The sequence below is a fragment of the Hemicordylus capensis genome, chromosome 10, assembly GCF_027244095.1.
Source record: "Hemicordylus capensis ecotype Gifberg chromosome 10, rHemCap1.1.pri, whole genome shotgun sequence".
NCBI lineage: Eukaryota > Metazoa > Chordata > Lepidosauria > Squamata > Cordylidae > Hemicordylus > Hemicordylus capensis.
In genome coordinates, this window is record NC_069666.1 from 5887956 (window position 1) to 5907650 (window position 19695).

The 19695-nt window shown below is 45.5% G+C and overlaps 1 protein-coding gene across 9 annotated transcripts in view; it reads left to right on the forward strand.

Annotated features, from left to right (window-relative positions):
• The window catches only part of MEF2A (myocyte enhancer factor 2A), an 84345-nt gene extending 69533 nt beyond the window's left edge, over window positions 1-14812 (forward strand). For 3 of the 9 annotated variants that reach the window (XM_053272231.1, XM_053272233.1, XM_053272232.1), the window contains exons 8-12: window positions 1722-1766; window positions 4433-4567; window positions 5990-6116; window positions 10439-10565; window positions 13141-14812. In XM_053272231.1, coding sequence (XP_053128206.1) covers window positions 1722-1766; window positions 4433-4567; window positions 5990-6116; window positions 10439-10565; window positions 13141-13510 — 804 coding nt within the window. In that variant the 3' untranslated portion in view covers window positions 13511-14812. The remainder of the gene's footprint in view (window positions 1-1721; window positions 1767-4432; window positions 4568-5989; window positions 6117-10438; window positions 10566-13140) is intronic. The other 6 variants (XM_053272236.1, XM_053272237.1, XM_053272238.1 and 3 more) reach the window with 4 other exon arrangements.
• The last annotated feature ends 4883 nt before the right edge of the window (window positions 14813-19695 follow it).

Below are 19695 nucleotides of genomic sequence, written 5' to 3' on the forward strand. Positions count from 1 at the left end.
GGTTCCCTGACGAATTGTTCAGTGGGCCTGTGTGAAGCTTTGACTGAAGCTGAGGACTCCATACAGCCCCCGGGCACGATGGAAACTACCATTCTCACCGTGCAGTTCTGTGCTTTGCCCATGCTGGGGTGGGGCTCCTTTAAGGGAAACGGAGCCCTTCCCTGCACTTCCCCCTAGAGCTCTGTCCTCCTTAAAGGGCCCTCCCAGCATTGAGAAAAGTGCAGTACTGTGTGGAGGTCAGCAGAGTGAGAAACAGCTCTCACACCGAAGGTTTTTTGCCAAAGTGGCCCCTGCTTGAGAAACGGGGAAGGTGGCTGCCTTATGTATGTGTAATTCAGCTTCGGGGCTGGGACTTGAAACACAGGCTCTTCCTCTGGATATTGAGCCAAAAAGTGGCTTTATAGGGGGAATTCAGAAATATGCCTTGTCTCTGTTTCTGTTCCTTCTCTCTTTATGCACGAGGAAGACATTCCTCATGAGAAGGATCCTACTCAATGACTCCATCCATGCGGGAATATCTCCGTTCCCTGCTTTTGGAGGATATACTGTAGTCCCTTTGGGGCAAACAAAAGGGGCAAAGGGGTGGTATACTGCCTCTGAATGTGGAAGGTTCTGCATGGCTGTCATGGCTAATACCTATTGTTAGATCATCTTCCTCCCCATGAGTTTGCTGGATCCTTTCAAAGCCATCTAAACTAGTGGCCAGAATTCCATAGATAAATTATTTGGTGTTTTGAATTGTTCTAGGCCTTGGGACCTCCGATGTTGTGGGACTACAACTCCCATCGTCTCCAGGCACAATGGAGTTTTAGTCCAGCGGGGTTGGAAACCTGTGTCCCAGGGTATACTCCCTACCCCTTTTATCCGGGGTGAGATGTTGCCTGTCCTTATTAAAATGAATCGGAATTTTGAACTAAGGAAAGCAGGCAATTGGATGTGGTTATACATTCACCATGTTGCAGCTGTCTGAACGTTTGACATGCCCTGTTCTGACTCTGCTGATGGGAAGGGCAAGAACAGGCATCGAAGCCCTGACTCATGCATGGCACCCCTCTAGCTTCTGAGATAGAGAGGCCGTGCCCAGTGCTTATCGAGCGGTTCTTGGTTCCCCTGAGACCTAGAAAAAGGGAAGAGTTGGAGGCTTGAAACCCTCCTTCCGTACTGAGCCACTTGCTCTGCTTGTTCTCGGGATGCCAAGGATCACTCAGAAGCAGGTTGCAATGGCCTCAGGCGGGGAGCTGCCATATCTTTCTCCTTCCCTTGAGATACAGCAAGGCTCAGAATAGCCGGTGCTGGTCTCCATATGGGGAGAATTCAGAGCCAGGGCTGTGCTAGGTTCAAATGTGTCTGGAAGGCCTTGCAGCAGTGAGCACGGCGTGGAATTCTTAGCTGCCCCAAGCCGTTTTAACAGAATTAGCCGTTGCTCTGTGTCTAAAATAAGACACAATAACAGAAAACATGTTTTACTTTGATCACGGTACGACCTTTGCTCATACAGACTCTGGACCAGTTGTAGGAAGAATCATTTTTCCAGACCGGCCAACTTGTGTGAAACCACCCAGGCACACGTGGTCCGGCATTGCTGACTGAATGGCACTGTAAATTCAAAATACTAGCAAGGCTAAATATAGTTACTGTTCAAGCACCAACATGACTCTTTCCTTTCTGAATACCGTCCTATTCTTAGTAACTTTATTATTCCTCTTATTTGCCGAGTACAGTCAGAGGAGGATGAATTGGAGTTGGTGAGTCTGGGTTCCTACTTGGTATGAGACATCAAGATCCGGAGAGCTTTTATGTTAACTGTGTGGTGTAAATTAGACCAACGTTCCCTTTGCCGCAGAGACGAACACTGCTTGCTTTATCTCGGTTTTCAGTGTTGGTCCAAATAATATGGAAAAGAATCATCCTTAGCCAAAAAGCTAAAAAAATTTGAAGACTGTGCTTAAAGGGGAACATTGGGGCAGAACCTCCAACAGCAACTGTCCATGCAAGCAGGCAGACTTTGAAGTTTCCTTACAAGAGACTTGTGTATTGTCTCAGATAACAGTAATGCTTTTAGGCAGAGTCTTTGCTCATGGAGTTCCGCAAATTGTAAGACAGATCCTGTGCTGCTGCTTTCCTCCTTGGCGATTACATCATTCCTGGTGAGGTCACCCTTCTAGAGATGAAGTTAATTTCATGCTCTGCGAGAGAGGCAAAAACCACAAGGGGCTTCCCTGTTTACCAAAAGAAATGTGCAATGGCAAGCTAACTCCCCCCTCCCCCTCCTGGAAAAAATGTGTTGGCCTTTAAAAACTCTTTTCACAAAATATTTCAAATAAAAAGCTCTCTCTTTTGTGATTAGAATCTGATTTTCCCCGCCCCCCTGTAATCCTAGCCAAGCAATGTTTGTTTCTCAGCAACACAGATGTAAAAGGAAAAACCTGATTTAAAAACCAAAACCATTATTTCAGTGTTCTGTTTCAGCTTTTGTCATGGACTTGTTGCTGATGTGAGGCTCTCATTGCATGAAAGCATGGGATTGCTGTGTTTATCTTAGCTTTGTCTTAAATACATCTCTCTGTGTGTGGTGTGTGTTGAAGTCAAAATGTGGAGTCTGGGTCTACAAGATGTATTGGAGGCTGTTGTCAAACAGCCACTTCTGCATACACATATTAAGCGCTAGTGATGATCAAAAGCCATGTAATTTGTTGCACCTGTGCTTGACTTCCTAGGGGAAAAACGACTTTTCCCTAGGAAAATGCAAAAGGAACAAAGGGCGCTAACGAAGCCCTCACGAAGTCACTGATCTGTGCCGTTTGAGTTGTGTTCTCGTTGCTTGCCCTGTGGGTGACATGTCCTAGTCAGGGCTGCTAGATCTGTTAGCTTGACAACATAAATGTCTGTCGGATCAGTACTTGTTGCCTTAGTATATTTATCCTTATCCATAAGACTTGAGGCAGATCACTGCTCTTTCCTTTCATCTCCATGAACATACCATGAGGTGGACATTAATTATTCTCTCTGCATGGATGGGATACAGAAGGTCACAGGAGTTGGGTTGGTCTGTGGTTAAGCTGTGATTTTAACTCAGAAGCAAGTCCAACTCTATGCCAGTGGTCCATATGAGCAGGGCTTAGTCATTATCTCCTCCATTCATGGATCTGCAGCGTTCAAGTATCTCTGTGGTGTGTCATAAACTGTTGCAGAAATGTTGTTGTTGTTGACACAGTCAGACAGGTGTTATTGACTGGTTTGTTTTATCCAGACATTGAGTCCTTCCCTACCTGGGATGGCTGAATTTTATTATCAATATTGTTGCTGTTATTATTATAGATATCGCTGCAGAATATATTAATAATAACAATTATTCAATCTCTATACCGCCCTTCCAGAAATAGCTCAAGGCAGTTGACACAGAGAAATAATAAATAAAGAAGATGGCTCCCTGTCCCCAAAGGGCTCACAGTCTAAAAAGAAACATCAGACAGACACCAGCAACAGTCACTGGAGGTCCTGTGGTGGGGGTGGAGAGGGCCAGTTACTCTCCAACTGCTAAATAAAAGAGAATCACCACATTAAAAGGTGCCTCTTTGCCAGGTTAGGGTGTTCTGTGGGGGAAATACCATGGGGGTTCCTTATATTCATTTTGAAACATTGCTGGTGTGAATTTGGTTCAGGCCCAAGGCCCTTCTAGTCGAGCATCCTGTTCCCCACGGTGGCCCACCAGATGCCTCTGGGAAGCCTGCAAGCAGAAGATGAAGGCCTACCCCCTCTCCTGCTGTTGCTCCCCTGCAACTGAGATTTGGAGGCATTGTGCCTCTGAACCCCGAGGCAGCTTATAGACACCTCCCCTTTCCCCTTACACTTCTGTTGTAAACTGCCCAGAGACTTGCACTTTGGGCAGTATGCAAATGTGTTAAATAACAATAATATAATGATATTATAACTGGAGAGCACAAAACGGGTGAGGTGGCAGCATAACGCTTTAGAAACAGCAGCAATTGTGTTTATGGGGTTGATGTGAATTCGGGAGTTGGGCAGAGTCGGGACTCCCGCGGTCGGCTGGCAGGCCTTTGAAACCATGGCTGGATATACCTGAAAGGCTTGGCATGTGCTGGCAGCAGCCCCCCTAGCATGTGAGGGGACTGCGTGTGTTGACTTGCATGTAGACAGTCGGGCGCCAGCACCAGTGCACTGTGTCTGCCCTACAATGAGACGCACACTCACCGCCTTCACATGTTATGGGGATGGGGGTGTGTGTGTGGGTCGCATGTCTGCTCAAGGCATTGGTTGCTGCTGTGCTTATGATGGTAAGCGTGTGCTTGCTGTCGACGGTGCCTGAGGTCTTTTTATAAACCCAAGAGTAGCAGGCTTCGCCTTTCCAAGAGAAAGCTTCAGCCCGTCAGAGGTGGGCCCTGTGAAGTGACTCTGACTTTCCCTCCCCAAGGACAAAGAGGGCTGGCCTGTCGCTTGCCTGCCACAGGCGGAGGGAGCCCTCTGGTGGTGTGCCTGCTCCCTGCCGGGGAAGTGTGGAGCCATCCGCCCCGTCATGCAACGCCTCGGAGAGGCAGCTGGGGCCGAGGTGTGGTGTTCCAGGCCGGAGTCGGGGGGGGGGGGTGTCTTTGGGGCCGAGGCAAACCCTTCCAGTGTGGTGCTGTCCCCATCTCATATTTTGCTGTGTGCGGAGATTCCTCCTCGAGGGTTTTCCTGAGGGCTGTTCCCTTTCCCTGTTCCGGAAGGGAAGAGAGTGGAAAATAATGCGGGAGTGGGACACTCATGCCCGAGGGCAACAGGGGTAGGAAAACCTGGCACTCCAGCTGTTGCTGGGCTACAACTCCCGTACAATACCTTGTGGCTGGGGATGATGGGAGTTGTAGTCCAGCAACAGCTGGGGAACCAAGGTTGCCTACCCCCTGCCCTAGACTTCTAGGTTAAGGGCAAGGGTCTTCCTCCTTTGCCCCCACAAGGGTTTTTTCAGGGTAGTTCCATGTCTCTGGAATGGGTACCCCATGCAGCTTCTGGGATGGCCCCAGATCTATTTATACCACTTGAAATCCAGTTAGTTCAGACAGCTCCTCAACCGTTATGTTTTTCAAAACACCCCAGCCTTCTCTGCAGAAGGGTTCCCAACAGGTTCAGCGTGCTGACCTCAACTGGCATTGGGTCGTCGTCCAGGGAAGCTTCTCTTTCTTTAAAGGTGGCTTTGCCCAGGGCTAGGATAGCAGAGTGCAGGGGTTCTCAGACTTGGACCACCAGATGCTGTTGGACTACAGCTCCTGTCGTTTCCAGCTGCAGCCATTGTGGCTGGGAATCATGGGAGTTGTAGTCTGACATAATGATCTGCAGGTCCTAATGTGAGAACCTCTGGCATAACGGGCGAGTCTCATTTAAAGGGTGTGTCCTCTTGTTTTAATGCATCTGGATACAGGGCAAGGGTTATGTTACCTGTTTTATAGACTGCCACTGAAGAGCTTATGTTAATGTATCTGCATGCTCACAGTAGCCTCGCTAAGGCAGCTTATCATTCCCATTTTCAGGCAGATTTGTAGACCAGCCAGATGATGACAGGGCTGGCACAAGGCTATTCCTGCTTCAACTGAATCAGTCCAGCACAATACTGTATTGATCTGAATCTAAGACTAGGCTTTTCCCAAGTTTGTTGGAGTTGGCAATCGGGCGGGTCATCTTAAATTCAGAGTGCTGTTCTTTTTGGGAACATGGAGGTATAACTCTGTTTTTTAAAAACCTTTTTATTTAAAATCTTTTTTTTTAAAGGGTTGTCTTAATTTCAAAGTTGTCTTCTATTCGGGTAAATATGGCATCTCCTGAATGACGGTCACAAATAGGCTTCAGCGGATCTGCTCCCCATAAATCTTACTCAGAAATCTGCGAGCAAGGAGAAAAGGGCCTCCCGTTGCATCGGGGCCCGTGTTTTGCTTGACACAACTGTGCTCTTGTTTCTCATATCCTAAATCTGCCTTCTGTCTGCTTTAACGGTTTTCAGAACACCCAGCGGTTAAGCAGTTCTCAGTCCACACAGCCTCTGGCAACCCCGGTTGTGTCCGTGACGACTCCAAGTTTGCCCCCACAGGGGCTGGTGTACTCCGCCATGCCGACGGCCTACAACACTGGTAAGCTGCATGTCTTGGGCCCTCTTCTACCCCTCCTCCATTTGTGGAGCGGGTTCTAGACCATGCCCTTAGCCCTGTCCATGGGGTGCTGTTTTCCAACATGGAGGGAAAGTTTAAAAGTGGTGGTAACTTCTGCTGCCCCCTTGCTAAGAGTCCACTTCCAGCTGCGTAATGTGTAGAGCAGGCCTGCTCAACTTAGCTCGCCCCCCAGCCACAGTGGTCCCAAAGATGATGGGAGTTGTAGGCCAACATTTTCAGAAGGGCCGAAGTTGAGCATCCCTGGTGTCGAGCAACCCGTTAGTGATTCTACAAGAAAGTGACATATTATCAGACACAGTATTTAAACTGTAGAGACGCCTAAGCCAGGGCGGTATCAACTACAACCTTCCAGCTGCCGTGGGACTTCAGCATCAGCATCATCCTTGACTATTGGCCACTGCAACTTGAAATGATGGGACTTGTAGTTGAACAACAGCTGGAGGGCCCAAGTTCTGCAGCCCTAGCACAACTTTAACTTTTTAAACAAGCTCCCTAGTTTTAAAAATAGATTTAGGAACATAGGAAGCTGCCTTATACCGAGTCAGACCATTGGTCCGTCGAGCTCAGTGTTGTCTACACCAGGGATTCTCAACCTTGGGTCCTCAGATGTTATTGGACTTCAACTCCCATAATCACCAGCCCCAGTGGCCTTTAGTTGGGAACTATGGGAGCTGAAGTCTAGTAACATCTGGTGACCCAACGTTGAGAATCCCTGGTCTACACTGACTGGCAGCAGCTCTCCAAGGTTTCAGGCAGGCGTCTCTCCCAGCCCTACCTGGAGATGCTGCCAGGGACCTTCTATGTGCAAGAGAGGAGAGCCTGAGACCTTGTACATGCAAAGCAGATGCTATTCCACTCAGCTATGGCCCCATCCCCTTGGGGCAGGGATAGGAAGCCTTGGCTCTCCAGTTGTTGAATGACAATTTCCATCCTCCCCAACCACAATAAATTGTGGCTGGACAGGATGGGAGTTGTCGTTGAACATCAGCTGGAGAGCCAAGGTTGCTTGTCGCTTGCCTAAGGGGAATATCTTGCAACAACACTCACAGGTAGTCACCCATCCAAATGCAAACCAAGGCAGACACTGCTTAGCAAAGGGAGAAATCCGTGTCCACTACCAGAAGACCGGCTCTCTCCCTGCAAAATAGGACGATTGGCTTTTACTTGGCCTTTGAAGTTCTTAGTATCAGCTCTCCAGCCCTTTCTGCAGCAAGTGATCACAATGACATTTGAGAGCGTTTGTGGCTTGTTTAAAAAGATAAAGGTGAGACTTGGTCTTTAAAAAAGCTGTCTGTTAACCTCATGACCTTTGACGTCAATACTGGAGTTCTAATCAACCCTATTTCTGCTCCAAGAAATCCACCCTCTGTGCCAACTTAATGCAGAACAGTGGTTGGTACGCCTTAGTCTAAGCTTGTCTTTGCTGACCCAGCAAATTGTAGGCATGAGCTCCTAGAGGCTTAAATTGGTGTATCTGTAGGCTTGTAAGCCCCTGAATTATTACCATTAAAGTATAATTGAAATACATTGATGCTCCTTAACTGCTTTGTAAGCTCAGTTAGGGGCTCACCCTCCCTTCAGTGGCACTCAAATCTCCAACTTTCAAGAAGTCTCTGTGATGACTGTTAACGTCTCCAGCATTCTTTCTCAGCATTCATTTATCAGCCCGTGGAAACTCATTTGACCTCCCTTTATGCAATAACTTCCAGATAAAAAAAGAAAATCGAAATATAAATTGTAGCTGTCTCACAGGAACACTTTTTAAAAAATCTCCTCCTTTCCCAAGAGGCTAGCTCATATATTAAGGAAGCTGCATCACAAAGTGATTAAGCACAGAGAAGTGTGTGCAGCACCCTCCTTCCAAATCTGAAGAAAAAAGGCAAGTGATAATGATGAACTGAAATAACGTCTGATGTGCGACTTGGTAGTGATAACTATCTAAGCACTATGTCCTGGATTTAAAAATCAAATTCCCGGTCAGTGAATTGAGAAGCAGGCTCTTCCCAAATATCGGGAAGGGAAGGCTACAATATATAGGACTTTTTCGTTGAGGAAAAAGGCGGTTGAGGGGAGAGAGAGAGAGAGAGAGAGAGAGAGAGAGAGAGACACACACACACAGCATAACATACTGATGGAATTGTTTGCCATCGGTTGTGGTGATGGCCACCAGCTTGGATGACTCTACTAGTCTTGATGGCTGTGGGCTGCCTCCAGGCTCAGAGATAGGATGTCTCTGAATACCAGTTACAGTTACAGGGGAGCAACAGCGGGAGAGAGGGCATGCCTTCACCTCTTCTTGCCTGTGGGCTTCCCAGAAGCTTCTGGTGGGCCACGGTGGGAAACCAGGTGCTGGAATGCTGGACTAGATGGGCCTTGGGCCGGATTCAGCAAGGCTGTTCTTATGTTCACAGGAAACCTTGTTTTTTTCAATTATAGCTTTCTAATTTTTCAAAAAGGGGTTGTGGTCTTAAACCATTTATGTTGGCTGGTTTATAGTGCACGCTAGGCTAATTCTCATGATCCTAACCAGGGTAGGAGAAGCGCCCGATTGGTGGTGGTCCTGTAAACCCAAACAAGGTAGGAGGTGGGGAGAGCAATTGTGTGGGCCGTGGGAGATGGTTGGACAGCTGTTTGCCCATCCTCAGTAAAATGCTGGGGAGATAATCTGGGTAGGGTGTGCCTGTTGGACCCAGCTCCTGCCCGCACACAATTGCTGTCCCAGCCTCCTGCCTTGTTTCACTTGACATGTTCCCTGAATGGTAGAGCGCCCATCTCTCCTACCCTGGCTGGACACTCCTCCTACCCTGATTCGGATCGTGAGAACGAGCCTCCTATAAAAGGTGGTGGGTGGGTGTGTTTTTTAAAGGTGAAGATTTACTTTTTAAAGGTATTAATCCTTTAAAAAATTGTTTTATATTGTTTTTATCATGTTTTATGTATTTTTAACTTGTGATTTTAATATTGGCATTTTTATACCGCCTAGAGAGTTACATATCAGGTGGTATAAAAATATGATAAATAAATAATAAGAGCAAAGGGCCTTGTTAGAACTGCTTTGAACACTTCTCCCTCCCTTCATGGGGATGCACTTGCAGTTCCCTTACAGTATATGAATTTCAGCAAGGCCTCTTGCACTCTTACCTGCTCGTGAGTCAGTCTCTGCATGATCATCTCTGCCTTGCTGGGCTTGGCTAACACTTCAGCTTTTGTTCCAGGAAATACCTGCAGGTAGATTTCCTTGAGCAAAGAATAATTAATTGTCAGAATTAATCCTTATTATGGGCTGTGAACATTGCACTGTGCTCCGGGTAACAAAATTGAGCAATCAAAACTCATGTTTTGAAAGCTCTGTTTTTTAAAACACTCCTTCAAGCCAGTCTCCTAACTTCCAAGGGATGGGTTGTGGGACGGTTAGGACAGCCTGCCATCCATGTGAGGAGAGATAATGTTACAGGCCAGCTGTTGCTTCTTCTCCTGACGATGAATGGAATTTGCTTAGTAAAATCTGCTCTAATAACATTCGTAACTTGTTTTTCCTGCTATGAACTTGCAAAATTTCAGTTTCTTTGCTCTGGTCGAATGACCGTAACAATAAAGATTTGATTTGAATTTCACTTTCTAGATTTCAGAGCTCTGGTTTTCAAGCATAGAAAATGAAGATTCCTGGCTTTATCTGTTGGGAGTAGATTATCCTGGAACAAACAAACAAGCAGCCTTCAAAACACCAGCTCTCTTTGGGCTTAGGCTTGAGAGTCAGAGGGCATCTGCAAGTCATATTTCATGTTGGTGTACACCAGGGCTGCCCGGTTGTTGGACTACAGCTCCCATCATACCCAGCCGCAGCGGCCAGTAGTTGGGGATGTGCAGTCCTGGTATACATGAAAGCCAGCCTTTGGCCTTGAATTGAAGCTAGCATAGATCATAGTTCTGTAAAGCTTATCTGGGGCTCCATACCATTAGATGTCCGAGGCATTTCCTGCAAACTTTTTATTTTTATTTATTTTTTCTATATCCTGCTCCTCCAGTATACCTCTCAGGCCAGCTTACAACAGTAGCAGAATGACAAAACAGTAAAAACATAAAACTTTAAAAACAAAATAGTAAAGCAGATAACACTAATAGAATACCAACAAAAACAGACTCAGTCAAAACTAATTTCTAATTATTTTTTAAAAAGTCCAACTAGAGCCAACCCTTATTTGAGTGGATGAGAATGAAAAGCTGAAAACTCTACTGAGTGCATGGTATAACATTACTTCCTCTCTCCCCTTCTCTCTTTCCAGATTACTCCTTGACTAGTGCAGACCTGTCGGCTCTGCAGGGATTTAGCTCCCCGGGAATGCTGTCATTAGGACAAGTATCTGCCTGGCAGCAGCATCATCTAGGTCAGGCAGCCCTCAGTTCTCTTGTGTAAGTATGAACACAACCCCCACCATGCCCCCCCCCCGAGAATTGGCAGTCTTTGCTGAGTCACACCCACCTGGGAATTTCTTCCACCCTGCCAACAAATTGTATTTGGGCTTGGCCTTATTTTCTTGGGCACAATGGAGAACCACGTGTGGAAGGAGAAAGTGGCAGTCTTCTCACATTGTAGTGTTTTGGAAACTGTGTTGCACCTTGAGAAACAGGGTGAAAATTTGGAAGATGAATAATGTCTAGTGGGCCATCAAAAGGTCTTGGGGAGCTTGTGTAGACAGAGGAGTTTCTTTGGATTTGGGGTCACAGTCAAGGTTAGAAACAGCCCCTTCCATGAGGTCTCTGAGACATCTTCAGAAGAAGGGCATCTTCGGAATCCAAGCCAGTTCTTAAAAGTTTAGCTTGCAGTAGGTTGAATATATGTAAATGGCTTCCTCTCCAAGACTTGCAGGACTTCAGCAGCTCTGTGGGGTTGGAAGGAATTTTTGTAGGCAGTCTTGTACTCCATATTTATTATTATTTACATTTCTATCCTGCTCTTCCTCCAAGTAGCCCAGAGTGGTGTACTACATACTTGGGTTTCTCCTCACAACAACCCTGTGAAGTAGGTTAGGCTGAGAGAGAAGTGGCTGGCCCAGAGTCACCAGCAAGTCTCAAGGCTGAATGGAGATTTGAACTCGGGTCTCCCGGGTCCTAGTCCAGCACTCTAGCCACTACACCGCGCTGGCTCTCCATTGTCCATTTATTCTTCAGCCTGTATCTTCTTGCGTGCAAAGAGCAATGTTACGTTGTTTAAATAAATACTCCCAAGAAGAGTGAAACTGAGCCAGACATTAAAGAAGTTGTAGCCAGGGACGGTACGATGGACCCCTTGACTTGAGAGAGCCTGTGCCTATTTAACAGTTTCATGGATGGTTTTCATCCCAGTCTTCCTCCAAAAAGCTCTGTACAGTACTTGCTTCTCCCTTCCTCCACTGCCCACTATCTTTGTAATGCCTCTGTGAGGCAGTTAAGTGGCATGTGAGTGACTGGCCCAAGGTCACCCAGAGGGCTGTATTGCTTAGTGAGAATCTGAATCTAGCAAACTCATTGCTGTGCCATGCTGGCTTGAAAAGGACTGCAAGTCTGAACTCTCCAGCCTCCATTACTTGAAGCAGCAGCGCTCAGCGCTTTGGAAAGGGCATGTGTGTCGTGTGCGTGAGCATTACCCTGCAGGCTGGAGAAGAGAGCTCTGTTTGGCATGAGTGAGCTGGGTGTTTTCTGCCACAGAGATTTCAGCCATTTGAGTGTGGCATTTACTGTCTTGGGATGTGGTGACAGCTACGAGCTTGGGTGTCTTTAAAAGGGGCTTAAATTCATGGAGGAAGAGAAGTCTGTTACTGCATCCTTAGGGCTCAGGAAATCCACTTGTCGACTCATCCGTAACAAGTGAAAAATGATGCCTGATGAGTAATGTACCAACATAGCTTGAGGAACCATCTGACGAGTAAAATGTTTGAACTGAGCCACGATTTCTTAACCCCTGGGTCTTATTCATGATGGTGATGTGGAGCCACCATGTTGGAGACAGTATGTCACTGATTGCTCGTTGCTGGAGGTGGGGGCGATCTAACAGTAGGAAAGGGCTAATAGCCTTCATGCCCGGTGTGGGCTTCCTGGGTGCACCTTGTATAAGCCACTTGGAAAACAAAACATTGGACCTGAAGGATCTTTGATCTGGTCCAACAGGGCTCTTCTTACATACAGGCCTGGTAATAAGCAGTGTTTGCTTGACCTCCTGTGTTGGGCAGCTGCTGATGCTAAAATATTGGGTACATAGTAGGAGGAGGATACCAGTGTTGCTGGTTCTCCAGTGGCCAGATCACCAGTGGGCAACTTACTTGCAGTTCGGCTCAAGTTTCAGGTCCTTTCAGTGGCCTTTCCTACTGCTCTCCTGGCTATATTGTTGTTGCAGTACTGTGATGTGGTAGTGGACGACAGCTGCCAGGGTGATATCTGCCCCTCACTGTTGGGTTGATGTACCATCTTGGGTCAACTCAGAACTGCCGATCACAGGAGCACAGCACTTGGGATGGAAACATGGGAGGCTGACTAATACAGAGTTGGATCCTCGGTCCATCTAGCTCAGGATTGTCGACACTGCCTGGCAGCGGCTCCTCCAAGGTTTCAAGCAGGGGTCTCTCCTAGTGCTCCCTAGTGGTGCCAGGGAGAACTGGGGACCTTCGGATGCTCTCCCACTGAGCTGCAGCCTCATTCCTGAAGGAGAATTTCTTACAGTGCTCACATGTAGCTACCCATCCAAATGCAAACCAGGGCAGAACTTGCTTAGCAAAGGAGACAGTCCATTCTTGCAACTATAAGATCAGCCCTTGTTGCATCTTGGAGAACCTCGGTGGTTTGAGCTGCATGCCTCCAGCCGCATCCCATCCACCTTGTTCTGCGTTGGCCCTGTTGAGATTCAGACGTGATGCAGGATCGTGCATTATCCTCTACAATTCCGTACAACACATGGCGCGCGGCGATCTGACCTCTCGCTCTCCTCTTCCTCCCTGCTTTTGATTTTGATTAGGGCTGGAGGCCAGTTATCTCAGGGTTCCAACTTATCCATCAACACCAACCAAAACATCAACATCAAGTCTGAACCGATCTCCCCTCCTCGAGACCGCGTGACTCCATCTGGGTTCCCGCAACAGCAGCAGCAGCAGCAGCAACAACCCCAGCAGCAGCAGCAGCAGCAGCCTCCACAACAATCACGGCAAGAAATGGGCCGCTCTCCCGTTGACAGTCTCAGTAGCTCCAGCAGCTCGTACGACGGCAGCGACCGCGAAGACCCCAGGAGCGACTTCCATTCGCCGGTGGGGCTGGGGAGGCCCCCCAACTCAGAAGACAGGGAGAGCCCCACAGTCAAGCGGATGAGAATGGACACCTGGGTGACATAAGCTTCCGGGCTCTCCCCCCACCCCCTTTCCGTTTCTACTTTTGCGTTATCCCAATGAACAGTCCTGACATATCTAAAATTTATAAATAAGGACACGAAATAAATATTTATATGTATATACATACATGCATATATATATCTTTGTATACATATATATGTGTGAGTGTGTGTAGCAAGACACAAAAAAGAGAGAGAGAAATCAGCAGGCACTTAATACCAACTCCTTGTATAGCTGCAGATGCCCCATGGTTTTAAAAAATAAATGAATATATATGTAACAGAAGTACCCTAATAGGTATTGGTCTAGTCTGGCACTTACCTGGACTTTGTTCCTTGAATAATGTAACTTGTTTTGCAAAAGAAACGTCGTACCCATATATAGTCCTACCAAATTAGACGGCAGAACCGTGAGGGCTCGCCTATAGTTGTTCCTCTGTGGGTGTGTGTGGGTGTGTGTTTTGAACAGCCGTATGGTTCCTCGTAGTTTTTAAAAGCACGCTTTGTAGCAGCAGAGCAGTAGAAAAAGAAAGCAATACTGTACATAGAATGACCTTTATACTACCCAAGCTAGCATGGGTCTCTCTTGCAGAGGGTGCATGAAGAAGGGCTGGCGTTATTTAAAGAAGAAAAATCTCTTTTGCACGTGCAAAAAATGTACTGGGACAAATAAAAGATTTTTTTTTTTAAAAAAAACGAGAGAGAGAGAGACATAAAGAACTCGCATGAAATATTCAGAAGATATTAACCTAGGAGATAGTCCATAAATAAAATTTTAATATATTAAGTTATAATTGGAATATGTTTAAAACACCTTTTCTTATGTTGCTCCTACCTTTTTTTCTTTTTTTTTTAAAGTATAGAAAAGAATTCTAGGTCGTGTATATTTTTTATTAAAGAGAACCATACCCCTTCTTGAAGACTATATAGAAAGTTATATACAGTACTTTTGAACACATTCTGCTATGAATTATTTATATAAGCCAAAGCTGTATGGTGTAGCTTTTTTTGTAGAGTATAGTTCTAACTTTTTTTGACTGTCTTTTTTTTGTTTCAGGGGAGGAAAGAAAAAAAAAATCTTGCGGGCAGAACCTTGGGGGAAAATAAGCCATGAATACTTATTATTCTATATGTAAATTAAAATTTGAGCCAAACTTTGTGTATATAGCATCTTAAATATATTATCACCTTTTGGTGTAAGTACCTATGTATTGTACGTTCACCAGATTGAAAAGTATATTTTTGTGGATTGACGCCAACTTGAAAAAAAGAAAAAGAAAAGGCGAGGTCCTTATTAAGTAGAGTATTCACTGTTTAATATTTACTATTTTGTTCAATATACTGTACTTCCTTTGGGATTTTAATTAATATTATCCAGATTTTTTCAGAGGGTGTTTTAAAAAGGGGGGGGCATCTCCCCCTCACTGGTGGTGAATGTGTGCTGTTAAATTGTACTCTTGTGCTGTATGGTAAAACCATTATACATTTTATAAATATATATACATATATCTGTATATATACATATATAAATATATGTATATAGATAGCAAAGTGATAGCTGCCCTCCCACCCCCCTACACAAAAATCCAGTGTGGAGTTCATCCTGCATAAGTAGAAAAAGATGTTAACTTTTTTTTTTATTTTTCAAGGCAATCTTTTAAAACTGCCTCTCGTGAGGTGTGGGGGGAAATGATTCTATTGCTCATGTTGAAGCAGTGGAAGCATACTTGACAGAAGCGAGAGCACAAGGGCTTTGAAGTGGTGTGTGGGTTAGGGCAAGGCGTGTCTTAGAACAGAGGTAGGCAGCCTTGTCTCTTGGTTGGACTACCACTCACATCCTCCCCAGTCACAATTCATTGTGGCTGGGGATGATGGGAATTGTGATTCAACAACAGCTGGGATGCCCGGGTTGCCGACCGCTGTTTCAGCAACATTCTTCTTTTAAATCCCTTTGGCGCCATGGAAATTGAGAGCCCCCTGGCTTTTGGGGAAGCGGGGATGCTGTTTGATCCTTCAGCTGCGTCACAAGATCCTGCAGAAGTCCAGATTCTCTTGATTGGCATACACGTTGCAGGGAACCATGGCCAATCATGTGTTTGCGCATCTAGCATCTGTAGGGGTGTGTGCATGTCACACTGATAGTGCTAGGGAGCACCAACGGGAGAGGGCAGTTTCTCTCCCCACCACCACCACCACCTGCAGGCTTCCCAGATTCTCCTGGCTGACCACTGCGTGAAACAGGATGCTGGACTGGATGAACCTTTGGCCTGATCCAGCAGGGCTTTTTTCCAGCTCCTCATTGCCTAGAATTGGCTTTAAGAATTCGATCTCTGTAGAATCTGATGTTTAAAATGCTCTTAAACCATTTTGGCACTCCTTCCATAATCTAAACCTCTTTGTCTAGGAAAGTAGGATGGAGTAGAATGGGGTCTGTGAATGTTTTTTTTCCAAGTTTGCCCCTAGGCTGGTAAATCCTTTTATATATATATATATATATATATATATATATATATATATATATATATATATATATATATATATAAAAATATTGGCTTTTCAGGAATTATCTCCTATCAAAACTCTACCCTGTATAATCTATATTTTTTTGCCCTTTTCCCACCTTATGTCAGAATTGTACATGCTGCTGCTGGTGGATTGTGAGCTTTACAGTGGATTCCGTTTTCCTGTGCTTTAAAAACCTTGCAATAAGAATCTAGGATACTCCCCCACCCCCAACTCCCTAGCATATTGAGGAAGAAATACACTTTAGGTACCACTCCTTCTAACCTGATGGAGCAGAGCAGAGAACACCACGTTCCGTCGATCCCCTTCCCGCCCACCCAGCCATGCAACCAACTCGCCACTTCAAGGTCCTTCTGCTGCTTCAAAATAGTATGTTTCTCATTTGCTGTTTATGCACCTCCATGAACTTTGCTGTACATTTGAATGGGAGTTCTTCATTTCACATTTACTGTCTGGTTTCTTGTGTGCCTTAATGAGACGGCTTTGCTGACTGTATCTCAATAGTCTTTTATTCCTATGCAGGTTTTTAAGGAGTTAACATCACCATATTGTTTTTTTCTTTTTAAAAAAATTATCCCATGGCTTGGACTTTGCTCTTTCAAGCCACCTCAATGTTTAGAGTTCAGTTCCTAGCACTAGACTGTTAACTCTCTGCCCATTTCCCTTCCCCAGGATCTGGCCCTATCCCTGGTCTCCTGTGGAAGAACTTCACATCATGGAAAACAATAAATGCTGACTTGTTTTTATAATTAACACTAATAATTGTAACTCTACATGTTTTGGAAGTCTTATCCCTTGCTCCTCCTAGGTCAGCGTAGCAGTGACAGCACCCAGGACCGCGTGTGCTGAGCAAGTCGCTGTTTCTGTGCTGCCTGTTTTTGCTACCCCTTTGTACCAAATATTAAGACTTTGCACCGACGTAGCTGGCTCCAAGGTGGCTGAGACGCCTTTCCAGGTGGTACGTAGGAGACCCTTCCCCTGGTCCCACTTCCAGCCCTTGCACCTTCAGAACTCATTTCTGCTCCGTGCAACCAGACGGCGCAGCTCACCGAGTAGTGGCAGCCCCCGAGGGCCCGAATCCAAAGAAGTGTACAGCCAGCTCCGCATAAGTGGCAGGGCTTTGGGCTTGTTTCTTGAACAGTAGTCCTCGTGCCATGTGGCAACCCACTTCTGAAACTGAAGGGTGTTTTTGAAAAGGCAGTGGAGAGATCAGGGGCAAAACGCTGTTGGTTTTTTTAAAAAAGAGACTCAAGTCTACTGGGCAGGCAAGGCTGTGCCCTCAAGTTGTTCTTTGGCTCTCAGCCCTAGGGCTCAGATTTTCGTGACGAAGCTGATCCAAATGTTTGCAAGAGGCACGCGGTACAGTTTCTGGGCCAACATAGCCATTTGCTTGAAAGAGCCGCTATGCCTTGGCAAAAGGGCTATAGCTCAGTGGTTGAGCATCTGCTTTGCATGCAGGAGGGTCCCATGTTCAGACCCTGGGCCTCTCCTGGTAGAGTGGGGAAAGGCAGATTTCTAAAACTCTGGGGAGCTGCTATCGTTCAGTGTACTGAACTAGATGGACTAACGGTCAGACTCGGTATAAAGCAGCTCCATCCATTCACATGCCAAATCCTCCCTGCTCACAGGAAACTAGCATAGCGGAAGATTACTTCCACCATGTTGGCTTCCCACAAGGCTTGCACCCTCCCTGACCGCTTCTGAAGCCGTCCTGGCCAGGCCAAAGGGCTTGTACCACATGCCTCTCTTAGAGCGGTCTTTGCTAATTCAGCAACTCATAGGATAACTTCTAAACAATTTTTTTTTTAAAAAAAACACCCCATGGAGTTAATGTTGTAAGTTGAATCAATGCCATGTCTAGCAAGGCTGTGGCCAGGTTACACCATAGACAAATCCAAGTTGCTGGAATAGAGTCAACCTTTGTGGATGGCAATGTTGACATGCTAACGGCAGATTTCTCAAAGGAGAGTAGATAATGCTTTCGCCCAAGGGTTATCTAACTGGAGTGCCCAGTTGTTGCTGAACTACAACTCCCATCGTCCCTGGCCATGGCTGGGGCTGATGAGTTGTTTTCAGCGACATCTGGGCACCCAAGTTTGAGAACCTCTAATTATAAAGGACACTAATGCATCAGAGTACACCCTGCGCACAAGAAATATATAGTAAATAGGGAACATAATGACTCCTGCCAGATCAACAACGGGAAGAAGTTGGAAATATTAGAATGTGAAAGACTTAAAACTTAATAGAAACTTTCCTCACTTTGCTGTGCAAGAAAAAACACTGCTTTGCTATATTTAAAAAAAGAAAAGCTTTTTTAAAAAATAAAAATATATGTATTTGGTAAATGTTTGTAGTCGACAGTTCACAGACGAAGCTGTTTGCGGTTAAAGCCGTCTGGCGGCACGAGCTGGACTTTGTTGCCATCTTTGAGACGAATCTTTAAGAAAAAAAATATTAAGTTAATCTTTTTTCCCTGAATGTGGTGTTTTTTTTCTTCATTATACAATAAATATTCTAGTGAACTTTTTATCAAATGGTTAAGAAAATGCTAGAAGTTGTTGTAAAATATTTGTATCTTGCATTCACTAAAGTAAAAATACTGGCTTTTACTGTGTACATCAGACTCTCTCATACTTAGAATGAGTTTCTTTCTTTTTTGTTTAGCTTGCCCGTAAAGATCCCACCTCTAGTGGAACAAAGGAAGTGCTTGTATTTCGGAAATATATCATGCCCCAGCCTACACATTTAGTGGAGGTGGTAATGCGCTAGCAAGAAACGCATTTTCTCTGCTCCACTTTAAACACTGTTCTTCAGTCATGAAAGTCACTTTGGTGTCTTTGGATTAAAACCCTCAAAGTCTCTTCTGCCTTAGTTTTACCAGTATGTAGGCTTCATTTGCTGATAACGATAGGCTGACTTTATTCTTTTAAAAAAAAAAATTAAGCCCACTAAATGCCTGCATTCCAGCTATCTTTTTGCACTGAACCCTGGTTCCTGTGTGAACTTAGCTATCCCACAGTTACAAGGAGGAGATCATGGTTTTGAAAGTGGATTGTGAGAACCTGGGTGTCTCTTCCGTGTGTAAATGCAGAAGTGTGTTCCTTATTTTAATTCAGAAGACGACTCTTTGGGTCCTGTGTGTATCATATGTCTGGGAAACGCTGCCCTACCCCATGTGGAGACACGCCAGCAAAGGATTGAGACACAGGTTTCAGAATGTGTTTGGGATTGCTGGAAGGACCCAGATCTGGAGCTGTTCAGAAACACTAACAAAAAAGATGAGGGGACATTTTAAAAGTTGGTTAAAATGTTCCTGAAATAGTTGTGGGAAATGATCCAAACCCAACATCCCTCCTCTGCAGCCGTGACAGACGATTCACACATTACAGGGCATAGGTGTATGCTACATGTATTCATTTTAAAGGTCAGTATGGGCACTGGAACTCTTGACTAAAGCAAATATGCCCTTATCATTCAACAGACATTCATGTGTAGATCAGCATTCAGACACACGTCCCATCAGGTGAATAGGGCTACTTTTGAACTGTGCTTCTACAAAACACTCCCTATAGAAATCTTGGCACCCTCTGGTTCAATCCAACTAATGAGTGTGTGCGTGTGCATGCACCTGTGAGAAAATGGCTTTAGTATGCACACAAACAC